Raw genomic sequence first — 14,427 nt, 5'->3', positions numbered from 1 at the left:
TACACAGAGGCGAGAAGATACGGGGATGGCGATAGGCCGGGATGCATGCTAGCTGGTATGATTAGGCCGCCACGGTCCACCACATTTATCCACGAAATGCACACTCCACCAGACACAGTGATTAGAGGCCAAGCCGACATCTTAAATGTTTTCTTTGATTATTATTCCGGGCCTTACTCTGCCACGCAAGACACATACTGTGAGGGGATGCAGTCCTTTATGGATTCGATCGCCCAAGTCTGGTTTAATAATTTCCATAGACAATATATGGACCTCCCATTCACCCCTGACAATGTTGCCCAGGTTATAAAAAGTCTGCCACTTGATGAAGCCCCCGGTCCCGATGGCCTAACCACATCCTTTTGTAAGAAATACGTTGAAGAAATAGCACCTAAGCTAGTGGCGGTCTATGAGGAGGCCTTAGAGGAAGGGATACTGCCCGCGGCCATGAGGGAAGCCATAATTATAACTTTTTTAAAGCCCGGGAAACCAGATACGGAAATACACTCATACCTGCCTTTGTCGTTGATAAACATCGATGTCAAAATATTAGCCAAATTCATTGCCCATCGACTTCAACCACTGCGCCCCATGGTAGCACTTCCGGATCAATCAGGGTTTATCCCTGGGAGATCTACATCTCATAATTTGCGTACTATTTTTTCGATCTTGCACTATCTACACCCTGATGTTCACGCCGCAGTGGTCTTCCTGGATGCCACCAAGGCCTTTGACACACTCGTGTGGCCATATTTATTTACCATACTGGGCCGGATGGGTTTTAGCCCACTCCTACTCATTTGGATACGATTGCTATATACCTTGCCCAAGGCTCAGATTAGGGTGAATTGACTTCTATCCGAGCCCTTCCCTATATCACACGGTACAAGGCAGGGATGCCCTCTCTCCCCCCTACTGTTTGCAATAGCGCTGGAGCCCCTGGCCGCCCGCATCCAACAACACGACACCGCGTGAGGCATAGGGCTTAGCTCCAGGAGCCTACTGATATCACTGTATGTGTATGACGCTACTCTATATCTACTTAACCCGGAGATAAACCTAGACCCAGTTTTGAGGGAGTTTATCCGGTTTGGTGGCCTCTCTGGGGTTTCCATAAATTGGGCAAAATCTGTGATATTTCCATTAACAGAGGGCACGTCACAGGTACATTCTGAATATCCCCTTAAATGGGAAGCGGAAGAGGTCAAGAACTTGGGCATATGGATCACTCGCGACACACAGGCAGTTTGGAACTAAAATTATGGGCGGGCTGTTGAATGGCTGGAAGAAAAAGTTAAGATCTGGTCCAAATTACCACTATCCTTAGCTGGGTGGGTAGCTCTGGCCAAAATGGTCATCCTGCAAGAGGAAGAGTTCTCCCAATATGTTTTTAGGTCCAGAGGGGGGAGAGGAAAATAAACTAAGCAAAGAGAGTACCTCTGAATAGTTAGCAACGGTGCTTACACGCATGGAACCCCCCGTTACAGACCACTCCGTCGACAACGCAATGGTGTGATGACATTCTTTTACATAACTGGTCTTCGAACAAGAATAGAACTAGGACCAGAAATATAAGAATAAGCCATAATGGAAAGCCCACTCGTTAAATAAAGTGACCAATTTGGCCCGAACCTAACTTCTGGAATCAAAGATAATATCAGCTCATTTCTTCACTCAGATGATATTATACCTGTGGCAAATGGTTTCCTTTTAAAGTCCACTACGTGGAAGATCTTGGATTTTCCGGATTAATATAAATAGAAATTGAAGAACTCCCCGTTTTTTAACTCATGTATTTATATGTTGTCTTAATTGTTAGTCTTATGCTCTGGCCCTGAAGAAGGTGATCTAACTATCAATTATCACCGAAACGTACGTAGGCCATACACACCAAAGACCTGGACAATGTATTACATATTGGGAAACCGTGTTAGATCGGTTTATGACTAAGTGGTAGGACCTATCTCCCCCATATCTATGGTGGTCTACCAAATCGACTTCTGGGTTGATCTTATGTAAAGATCTGTCTATTTGTCTATATTTGTCTTTTTAGAAACGGTAGTGAATGTAGAGGTATGCATGATAGAATGAACGGTAATAGGATATGATGATTTGTTTGGGGTGTTTTGCTTCAACTGCACTTTATAAAATCTACACTTTTTTTTGTAAGCTTGTTATTTATAACTATGTTTTTGTGTGACAAAATAAATTGTACCCATATATAAACAGTTACATTGAAAAAACAAAAATAGAAAATAAAAATAATAAAATAATGTCTTTAAAGTAGTTACAGTCTTTTCTCTTTTTTTATAGCATCCAACTTCATAATACTTATGATAGATTCTTGTGATAAAGCAATATAGGTCTATTCAGAGGTACTCTCTTTGCTTAGTTCAAAATGGTCATTCTGCTCAAATTTTTGTATTTATTTGAATATATTCAATCCCACTCACGATGCATTTCTTTAACACTCTCAAATCACACCTAATTTCCCTGGCATGGGCGGGTGGGCAAGCAAGGACATCCTGGGACATGCTAACACTCCTGTTACGTAAGGGCCGGCTACGCACTCCGGACATGCAGCTGTATGCACTATGCGCCCAGGCCCAGTTTCTACATTTTTGGGTGCACCCCACGCCCTTCCAACCTCATGTCGCAGTTGAAATTGATGCTGTTGCGCCTGTTCCGCTACAAGTTGCTATCTATAAGCTGACGTGGCGCCCGCATGGGGACATTGACACTGCTGGCACGCTGCAGTGAGCTTGGGATGAGTTACGAAAAAGGACGGATATCCCATTGCTGTATGCCCCCTCGATACCGTTAGCACAAAATCCAATGATGCCTTGCCTCGAAGACGGGATTAGTAAATCATTAGCTCAGAAACTACAACTACGGACCTTTGAAGACTTATTTCCTGAAAATGAATTTAGGCCACCTCTATCAGCAGAGGAAGGCAAAGAGGTACCTTCGCTGAACTATTCCTATATCATAAGATACGTGCCACGTGTCGTGCCCTGTCTAGGGACTTCCCAGCAGCCCCTCCAACACTCCACGCTCTAGAGAACCTACTGAAATCTCCCTCACCCCGCAAGCTAGTCACACGTTTATATACACACATGCAAAACACAGCCCCAGTGGTGAAACCCAAATCCTTCCAGTAATGGAACGAAAACCTTCCCATTCCACTGACCGAAGCAGAGTGGGACTTTTGCTGTGGACAACTGAAAGAGCTATCTCCCAATTACAAGCTACCGTTGATCCTCTTTAAATATTTTAACAGATTTTACAAAACACCTATCAACCTGCATCGCATGGGATTGAGGGAGGATGATAGTTGCTGTCGCTGCAAGTACTCCCCTGCCACGTTTTTGCATATGGCTTGGGACTGCCCAATGATCGCAGAGTACTGGTCTAAAATTTTTGCCTCAGTCAGCCAGATTGTTGGGGTGCCAGATGCTCCGTCGCCCATTCTGGGCTTACTGGGCTTTGTCAAAGATACCCCGCCCAAACTGCGCAAATTACATGCCTTGCTTCTACTTTATGCGAAACGGCATATTGCGGCACATTGGGGGATAAGGAGGTTGCCATTGATTAAGAGGTGGATTGCCGAAGTCACCTATGGCAACACACAGCTGAGTACATTCTGGGAAGTAGTACCCCCCACCTCATGCCCTCGGGACATTTGGGAACCATTTTGACGTGGCTAAGGGGACAGAGCGAACTAGTAGAAGCGGAACATGGTGAGGGTGCATAGACTGCGCAATAGATTTGGATCAGACTGAGGGTCACAGAATCTCGTGTGCAGCCCTGAAATGTGTCACCCCTGGGAACGGGCTGCAAGTTGTATGAGCTTTGAGCTGTCCAATACGATACCTGTGCGGCCGTATATTGTTCTGTGTAGACTGCATTTATATATCCGCAGACTATTGTCAAAGTAGGTCTTACCATCTGTGATTAGTACTTCTATGTATTAGTGATGAATGCACGACGAGATCAACTACTGCTTTGTATTTTGATATTTGATATGTAACCGGGCAATATTCCATCTTGATGCACCTTCGTACTGGCCTGTTATGTTGTTATATGGTTTTTGTACCTTGATAAATGTCAATATATATATATTTTTTTTAAACAAATAGAAGGGGTCCAAAAGGGGAGGAGTCTTGAGAGTTGATAACATTTCAATAATTTGCAATCAAATTTCAGTTGCAACCCATAACAAACTGCTATTTAGAAGAAATGCCCCAAACAAGCCCCTTCCAAAGAGTGATTCATTATGCCTTTCTAATCCCATTAAGAAATTCGGTACCCTGTTACTGAATCACAGCGTGAGTTTGGTACTTAAAAAAAAAAAACTTTTGTGTTTGCAAACCCTATTGTTACAATGCACGCAAGTGTTGGAGATAGACATTGCTTGTGATAAAACATCAGGCATATTGGATTAATAAACTCAACAGTTTACGCCTATTAGGGCTGAAAGAGTCTCTGAATCTTTTTTTGGGTTTTTTTGTCACAGAACATGGGTTTTTAATAATGGAAATAATTTAGAAGATGATAGATGTGTTTGAATTATTTGAAACCCGTCAGAATATTTTAAAACCAAAAAGATTGTGAGGGCTCAAAACTAAACTGAATGTTCCATGAAACTGGTTTAACACTTGTTGCTGTGTTTGTTCTTGTGCCTGTGAGCTGCTACTTCTACCATTACTGTATATCACCAAATTCTATCTGAATTTCTTTATTCACCTTTTTAGTGCCTGGTATAGGCACTAGCTGCAGCTTCATGAAAAGGACTAAAGCCAAGGAACACAAATCTAACATCTGGTGCAAAATGCCACATGCATCCACTGAATGAACTGTGGGACTCTACATCTCCCATACACAGTATAACATTTGCTGTTCCATGCTGTTTTCTGTACCCCATTTCCCTTTCTTCACGTGTCCCATGGAACACCTATGGCTTAATATATAGCCCCTTAAGCTCGAGGCACACCCTGACTCATAGAACCTCTGTAATGCCATCTAATTAGTCCTGAGAAGCATTGGAACTGTACATGGTATTCACTACTTATCGGAGATGGGTTCCCTATAGAAAACGAAAGCACATCTCCCTATTTATGGCTGCTTTTTAATTTTTTGCAGTCTTCACACCAGTCAGAAGAGAGTGGAAGTACCTAGTGTAAGTTCCTCAAGGACCTCATCTGTAAAAGAAATGATACCATTCTCAGAGGAAAGATTTGCACTAGAGGGAGAATCCATCTCTTTATTCTAGCCCTTTCCCGTCTATCTCCATCTAGGTTGCTTTTGGGTTCTCTTTTTGGTGGTTTCCACACTTCAGAATGGGATGGACTTTGCATGATGTTCAATTTATCACTGAGAACTGCTAGATCCTGAGAGTGGTGAAGCACACCAACCTTTTGTCAAACCTACAAACTGGACATGTCTTGTCACCTAAGCATAAGACTCTTGATGGAACCAACTTTGATCCTCTACTGTATATTTTTCTGCTGAGCAACACAAAACCAGCCTGCCTTGACATCTGTTGCACTAGCTGTTCAAACTAAAGAAATAACTCAATATGGTGTTGTGCATTTAATGTTGCCTTTGTTAAATAGATCACACATTCTTGTACCACACTGAACATCCAGGTTCTCAACACAGGGTAAAAAAACTATTTAGAAAACAAGTACAAAGCTGTCATCTCAGCAACTGCTACTTGAGGCTAAAGACTATCAAATCTTGCTATATTTGATCTGAAAGTCATTTGCAACCACCAGTTTCTTTAAATTTCACTGACCTCAGAATTGGAAGTCAACATCATGGAACCACAATGAAGAAATAAACTCAGCCAGTTCAATTGTGGGGTACGATTAAATTATAAATCCCCTTCAACATAAGAAACCATATAAATCCTCATTCAAACAGGCTGGCAAATTCAGATGGACACTTACCTATCCCCACAACCCTCATTGGTTAGACAAGAAATATCTATTACAAACCACATCAACAATGCACATTTCAGTTTTTCTATTATGTTTTCTCTTAACATATTTTTAAACAATTGACAAATAGAGACTCTGTGTTGACAATCAATATAAGTTCAGTTCGAAATACACTTCAGTTTGAATCAATATGCCTTGCATGACTGTTTAACAAACATTTTCTGATGTATATATTGTGTCTTAATGATATAAAAAAAATCACTATTTTAATAAAATAATAAGATGCATTACCTATATCTTTGGATCTGTGACTCATTACAAAAGCTCTCAAGTTCCTTCCAGTCATGTTGCATTCGCCTGTTAAGAAAATACAAACAAATAATCAAGAAATGCAACAATAATTCTATGGGATTATGGTAACTAGGCTGATCTAGGTAATTGCGTTGCTGAGTGGCAAAGGGCCAAAAACACTAGCATGGATTATTGATTTAACATTAACCCATGATGGTGCTACTATTTATAAGGAGTCTGATATAAAGTTAGGTTTGGGGAAAGAAACACATATGTTCGGTACCCGTCATGAAAATATAAAAACTGTTTAGCTATATTTTTAAATCTAGTATGAAAAAACGAACCTATGAAAATAAGAAACACCCTGTGCCAGACAGATGTATTGCTGCATATCATAAATGTTTTTCAAAACAGAGCTTGCGTACATCTTACTGATCCACCAGTAAAATGTATGGGCGAGAGTACTATTTCAGAATCACTCAAATAGGCACAAGAAACTCCAGCTCGCACAGAAATTCAAGCAAAGTGACCTACCTTGTGCAGTGTGTATGAAAAATAACAGCCTAGGCAATTGTATTATCTTGTCTGTACAATGACAGCTGGGAGAGGCAACACATTAACAACTAAGGTTCTGTTTGTTTATTGACAAAATTACATTTAAAAATACATATTTTATGAAAAGACTTGTTTCCATATATACTATAGACCAAATCAGACAGTATTAATAAAACAAAATCACAAAATTGAGAAAAAACAACAAGTGGCACAACAATAAATTCAATTTTGTGATTTTGTTTTATTAATACTGTCTGATTTGGTCTATATCAGGAATTGAAGGAATTTTTAATTCAGGGGGTCCTTGATCTATATACACTACCTTGTGCAGTGTACATGAAAGATATTTTGCAGATGGACGAGGGTTCAGATGGTTTCAATTACATTGGGAAGAATTTGTATTGAACTGTGGAGCTGTTGTCCCTATACATCTCTATGTGTGAATTTTGTATAAGTCTGCTTTGGCAAAGATTTTTGTGATGATCTTAAAATTTACAAAGCAGGGTAGTATTGGGGTATTTCCTTAAGAAGACAATGGTTAACAATCTAATGCTGAATGTGAAGAAGTGATTTGCAGGACTGGATGCGCATGGGAAGCTACATGTATAATATACATCAACGAAGATCCCCTTCAAATCAGAATATAGGTATTTTACAAATGGAGGTTATCCAGAGGTTCTATGTGGTACTCCTCACTTTACGGCTCACCGTTCAACAGCCTAAATGAGTAAATGCTTAACACTGTAGGAGGAGATGTGAGAAACAACAAGTCCCATGAAGACAGATTAAGAGCTGAATAAGCTCGTCAAGACAAAGGTATACCATAAATATAAACATTTGCATAGAAAGCAGTAAAAGTTGGATGACAACAGCAGCAATCTGGAAACAGTTTAAGTTTACTGTTTTAACATTTGGTGTAGTCCATGGAGAACAGGAATTCTAAAAAATGGATTCTACCTGCCTCCAGCATTTATTTTTAAATGGAGCAATACAAAGGGCAGGCTATGAGCGAAGATAGTCATGATGCTGTAGAGGTTAGCCCACTTGCCAAGGTTACTTTCAGAAATAGATAAATGTATGATGCTCAGTTCACTCTCTCATGAGCAGCTCACAGGTTATATCTGAGAATGTGGTGATTGTAATTCATTTTTGTATAGCGCTAATCACTGGCAGGTCTCCAAGCGCTTTTGATAGAGTTGCCAGAGGTCATGAGCGGGTGTAGGCCGCACAGTGAAGTGAATTAAACAGTGTCCAGTGCCTCCATAAACAGGAACGCTTTGAGTTGTTTCCTGAATGGCAGCAGGGCCGGTTCCTTGCGCAGGTAATCGGGCAGCTGGTTCCAAAGTTGTGGGAGCAGTACGGAAAAGGCTCTGGTACACTGGACAGATTGTGCTATAGCAGCGACTTTCTGCGTAACCTTCGTCCACTTCCCTGTTCCCATCAAGGTAGTTGGAATTTATCTATATGTAAAGATCTCACCTGCTGGACATGTAGCGTTAGGTAGGCTGTAGGGTTGGCAAACTCAGATCCTATTACCACCCCACCTATGAGGCCTAAGAGGGCCTCCCCCATATTGGCCGCCCTGATTAATGCCCGCTCCCTCAGGAAGCATCACTTGAATATCTTTGACCTCCTGGTTGACAGACCTGTGGACCTTCTGTTCATTACAGAGACTTGGCTAGATTCCGCGTCCAATCCCATTGTTACCATGGCCACGCCGGAGGGATACAAGATCTCTAGAGCGGATCGCCCATATGGAAGAGGGGGCAGGGTAGCTATGTTATCTACAAAGATCTATGGGACTTTCGGAGAGGGGATGTCAAGCCATGGGGGGACTGCGTAGCACTTGACATTAGTATTCATTTTTCGGCCCATTTTACAGTGGGGGGCTCTCTGATTTATAGACCGCCAGGCCCCACTGGGTCCTTTCTTGAGTCATTTGGTGACGCTGTTGTCCCTCTGGCTTTCCGATTCTCCAACTATATTGTTCTTGGAGACCTCAATATCCACCTTGACCAGGTAGATGCTAGGGATTGGTCGGACTTTGTGGACATTCTCCATCTCACTCAACCCTCCCAGTGGATACGCAGTCCCACCCACCAAGCGGGACACATCCTTGATCCTATATGTACCAATTTTCCCATCACAGTAGAAGATCCGTGTCAGGTCCCCTGGTCGGACCACTTTTTAACCTATTTCTCATGGGCAGTCTTCAATGCTTACCCCTGGACCGGTAGCCACCGCAAACCAGCATTCAGCAAAATTGATCCACTTGCGTTCAATCAGGCCTTGGATGCTTCCATGATGGTACTTGTGGGCAACCTTGAAGAAGGCCTTACTGGATTAACTGACTGGGTGACTAATGCGGTGGACATGTTAACCCTGTCATTTCCTCCCAGGTTTTCTAGGGAGTCTAGGGTTCACCCCGGAGCTCAAAGGGCTCAAACATGAATGCAAAGTTCTTGAGCGAAGATGGCGCCGTGGTGATTTCTGCCCGGCAGCTAAGCTGCAACTTAGGCATAAACAAAACACCTATTATGAAGCCATAACCCTGGCCAAAAGTTGCTTCTACTCAACACGCATTGACTCTGCTAAGATTAATGCCAAGGAGATCTTCTCAATTGTCCAGAGTTTTACGTCACCAACTGCCAAATTAAATACTTCTCCATCATCGGACTCCTGGTGCGACAATCTCTCCTGTTTCTTCAGAGATAAGATTAGTACTTGTGACGGGTCCAGCGGACAGGAACCGACTCTACCCAAGGACTGGTGGGCCGCCACCCCCCTCTCACCTTGCACATTTTCCCCACAGCCTCAACTTTTCACCTGGAACGAGGACCCAGAGAATGAATGGCCGGACGACGATGCCGCGTTCGGCTCCTTTAAGACAGCGGACCTGGAATACGAGACTCCGCCCCTCGCAAGCGTTGTGACGACAAAAGGGGGAAGTACTGGCAGGAAGACGGACGGCGATTCCCTGGAGGAGACGGACATCGAGGAAGGCGGAAGGCGGTATCCAGAGGCCAGAGAGACCGAGAACGACAAGCCAGGAGGCTAACGGTTGGACGATTCGCCCTGCCACGCACCCACGGGAGGAGCGTGGCTTCGAGAGGTACGGGGCCGGGTCGCGGGTTGGGTTGGGAGGCGGAGGCAGCCCCCGGTGTAAATCCTGTATGTGACACCCTGCCAGAACACGAGCACTCCTAGCACGCCCCGTTAACTAAACTGAGCACTTCGCACGGATTGTTTACCCTCACTCCCGGCCCGTACAACCATTCCCCGAGTTCTGTGTGTGACCCGTGTTTTCCTTTCTTTTTCGGGTAACGACGAGGAGTCCTGTGGGAAGAGACGTCCCCTCCTGGAAGCAGACCGCCAGGACCCAAACCAAGCTGAAGACAGCATACTCTGCATCGAACCCTGCATCCCTTGTAAAGAGACTGAGCTCCCTTTTGTTTGATGAAAAGGACATACATCCCAATAAAGCCTTCTTTGAACCCCTTACTGAAGGCGCCAGTGTTTCTGTTCAGTCCATCTCCTCCCCTTACGGTGGTCGAGTCTCCTTCCATCCCGGCACCCCCGGGACAGTACTATACAGGCATCTTTTGCCTCTGGCGATAGTGTCATAGGGGTTGGATCGGTTACATCATCCTCACACCCTACTCACTCTCTCCAGGTTTTAGGGCCTCCTACAGCACTGAATCGGCCCTGGTAGATGTCTCAGAAGCCATCAGGGAGGGTTTGGACGCTGACGGCAGGGCGGCATTGATTTTGCTTGACTTGTCGGTGGCGTTTGACACGGTCCCGCACTCACTGCTCCTCAGGCGACTTACCGAGATAGGGGCTTCTTGCACAGCCTGGGGCTGGATCAAGTCCTTCCTGGATGGACGGGCCCAACAGGTCAGGCTTCCGCCGTCCTCTTCTGCTCCCCAGACGGTGACCACAGGGGTTCGCTAGGGGTCCTGTCTTAGCCCCCTCTCTTTGACATTTACGTTACACCATTGCTTTCCTTGGCATAAGCACTGGGGGCGAAGATTATCGCCTACGCTGATGATACCCAGCTTCTCTTCACATGGGAGAAAAATATGGATTCTGTCTCTGCTGCGAAGCACTGCCTGTCCTCCGTTTTTAAATAGCTTGCCGCTGGGCATCTGAAATGCAATGAAGAGAAGTCAGAGATTCTCCTTTTCGGGAAGTTTCCTTCAAAGTTCAGGGACACACTCTGGACCCACTGCGTCCCTCTTTGGGGAATCCTGCTAAGAATTTGGGGGTGTGGTTCGAGGAGAACCTTTCCTTCTATACTCATGTCAAGAAGATAGCTGGCACTTGTTTCAGCCTGCTTAAAACCCTAAGGAAGTTTCTCCCTCTCCTGCCTAAGTCTGCCATGGAGACAGTCAACCGTGCCCTTATCCTATCTCGTTTGGACTACACCAATGCTCTCCATGTTGGCATTCTTGGCTACCTGCTGAAAAAGCTTCAGGTGGTACAGAATGTGGCTGCCAGGCTCCTTCTTGACCTACCTTCCAGAAGTAGTATGAGCCACCATTTGCGCTCACTTGACTGTTTGCCCGTAGCGGCAAGGGTTAAGTTTAAATCATTAGTGATCGCTCGTCATTCTCTCTATGGCCAAGGCCCTTCTTACCTGCAGAAATTCTTTTCCTTCTATGCTCCTCCGAGACAATTGCGCTCCTTGTCTTAACTTCTCGCCTTGGTTCCCCACTTCAAATGCCAGAGGTTAGGTGGCAGCCCTCTCGCTCGGAAAGCTGGCGTGGCATGGAACGCTCTTTCCTTTGCTCTCCGGAATACCAAGGATCCTTTGGCTTTTAGAAAGCTCATGAAAACACATCACTTTGGCCAATGTTTTTATCTCCCATCCCTCACTTGGCTCCGCGCCTGGACACTCCTGAGTATCTGTGCGAGTTATAAAATAAAATAACATAACATAACATGTGGGCTAGGGCTGTCACCAGAGACTTTTGGTAGATATTGAAGAGGAGCAGGGACAATGCAGAACCATGGGGGATGCTGCAGGTGAGGACACCTCTGTCTGATACCCGTTCCCCTAACTGGGTCCTCTGGGACCGCTACATCAGGAAAGATGCTAGCCATTGGTGTACCGGCCCATAAATGCCTAGGGCTGTTATTCAATCCAATAGCAGAGTGTGGTTGACCGTGCCGAACGCCGCTGATAGGTCTAATAGGATGAGGGCACTCAGTTTTTTATTGTCGCCCATAATTCTGAGGTCACCAAGAAAAGAAAGCCGCACCAGTTCCGTGCTGTGATGGGCTCTAAAACCCGCTTGTTGCATCTGGAGTAGTTGATGTTCCTCCAGGAAGGATTAAAGTGTTTCGAGTGTTTCTACCACTTTCGCCAAGAAGGGGATCTGGGAAATGGGCCTATAGTTCTTTAGGCTAGCGGCATCAGCCCCAGGTTTCTTTAGGAGGGGGTGACTCTAGCCTCCTTCAGGTTGGAAGGTAGGTGGCCAGTCTCCAAGGAGTTGTTTAGTAGTGCGAGGAGCTGTATTTCCAGGCCAGGAAGGGCCATTCGGAAAATCCTATGGGCAGGGTTCTGCAGGGGAGCACAATTTGATGCAATTCATTAGTGTCAGTAACGTAGAATCCAGTAGAGGAAAGGTAGTGAGTTGCTTGTCAGGGTGGAAGGGGAACCTGATACTGGACTAGGGAGTTCTGATCGATGGGGGTGTTGTCAATCTCGGAAATGATGTCCCTGACCTTTTTTCGGGAAGTAGGTCTGGAAGGTATTGCAGTCTAGGGGTGCGTCTGAGGATTTCACCTCAGACTTTTGGCTGAGTTCTTACAATATTCTGAAAGTCTCTTTCTGCTTATTTGGCGTGCCTTTGATTCTTGCCTCGTAGTATTCAGGTTTCCTACCAGTAATGTATTTTTTATATAAGGTAAGTAGGGATTTATAGGTAGCCAGATCTGCTGGGTGTAGGCTTTCCGCCATTGCCTCCCGGCATGACGGAGGCTTTGCTTCAGTTCCCTCAGGGTCTCATTAAACCAGGGGGGCCCCTTTCCCTTTATCTCTCACTTTATCTCTTCTCTTCTGGGCCACTTTGTCTATAGCTCGGCGTAGGCTGTTGGTCAGGGCTTCACTCTCCTGGTCTAGGTTCCCTGATTTGAACTTAAGAGAGGGGAACCTGAGTAGGGTTTCTACTAGGTTATCAGCTTTAATTTTCTTCCAGCTTCGCACCTTTCTGCACTCAGAGGTGCTTGCAATAGTTGGCTGTCCAATGGGACCCAGTAGTTGAGAAGTGCGTGTTCTGACCATGCACAGGGGCTGATCTCTACTAGACTGGCCCATGGTTGCAAGGTCCAGATAAGATCCTGGATGTGCCCTTTTGAGTGGGTGGGGGCATCCACTAATTGGTGCAGCCCCATCGTGCACATTCTTGTCTCAAACTGGCTAGCGGACGGTTCTTTGGGAGCTTTTCCCACTGGTTGTTGAAGTCACCGGTCACTAAAAGACATTTGTACTATGAACAGAGGTCAGTGATAACTTCAGAAAATAGATCGTTAAAACTTGGGGTTGACTGTGGGGGGCGGTATGCAACCAGCAGTAGTAGGCAGGAAGATTTAAATGAGATTTTGACCCCTAATATGTCTGCCTGATCAATGCTCTTTATCCGCTTATTAAAAAGAATGGCTACTCCCCCTCCGCAGGTTTTTTCTTATCTATTTTGCCAGAAAGCGTCAAAGTTCCCCGGGAGGGCAGCAGTGATATCTGGGACTGAGGTGTCACCCAACCAAGTTTCAGTGAGTGCTAGGATGTCTATGTCTCCATCCTGGAGGAGTGAGAAGACTTCTAAGTGGTGCTTTAGTAAGGATCGTGTGTTTAGAACTGCCACTGTCAGACCGGGTGGGTTACTAGGTGTAATGATGTTATGAGGGATTAAGCACGGGTATTATTATTATTGCTTTTCAGCAGATTTTCAGCTTTCAGCTTCTCTATTACCTTTTTGCTAAGGGCGTGACTACTTGAGGCTACAGTCTGCAATTCTGTCCCTGTGTAGGTCCAAATTTGACCAGGGTCTCTGGCCTCTGGCCCCGGTCGGACGCGGACGGGCACAATCGGACTTGGAGATAGGCATACACTTTTATGGGCGAGGTGGGCAGCTAGTCTGCTAACCTCTGTAGCGTTTTCTGTAAGTTGCTAAAATCGCTTCCGGGGTGCGTCAATTCCCTCCACACAAACGGAATATTCCACAGTGGACCGGGGACCACACGATGTGAGCAGCGTGACTGGTAAGGGGGTCAAGTGGTGGCAAACAGTTTAAAACAGATTTTAATTACGTGAAAAGTTTCTAAGTGCGTTAAAAGCAGGTATTAAAAAAAATGAATAAGCTCAACAGAATTCTCAGGAGCCCTTTACCAGGCGCTCTATGTAGGGTAAGCGATCAATAAACGGTGAAACAGGATGTGAAAAATATACTACTTGTTTGCATCCATTTCATTGTCAGGCTATTACCTCATGGGCATTTCCTCGTGGACTACAATTTCTTCATAGACCATCTTCTCATTTACCATTTAATTGTAAGTTATAGAAATAAAATTATATGGATAATATTTTTAGAACAAAGTTACAGGGTAATGGGTAAAGGTAAGGGGCTGAGGTAATGTG

At 44.7% G+C, this 14,427-nt stretch overlaps 1 protein-coding gene across 1 annotated transcript in view; it reads right to left on the bottom strand.

The window, feature by feature from the left end:
- The window catches only part of CCDC148 (coiled-coil domain containing 148), a 1,056,272-nt gene that overhangs the window by 914,303 nt on the left and 127,542 nt on the right, over positions 1–14,427 (bottom strand). The window contains exon 2 of the mRNA XM_086956667.1: positions 6,234–6,299. Within this exon, the coding sequence (XP_086812793.1) occupies positions 6,234–6,299 (66 nt within the window). The remainder of the gene's footprint in view (positions 1–6,233; positions 6,300–14,427) is intronic.

This window comes from Lissotriton vulgaris, chromosome 2_1 (assembly GCF_964263255.1).
Source record: "Lissotriton vulgaris chromosome 2_1, aLisVul1.2, whole genome shotgun sequence".
NCBI lineage: Eukaryota > Metazoa > Chordata > Amphibia > Caudata > Salamandridae > Lissotriton > Lissotriton vulgaris.
This window is presented reverse-complemented; position numbering and strand designations above follow the sequence as displayed.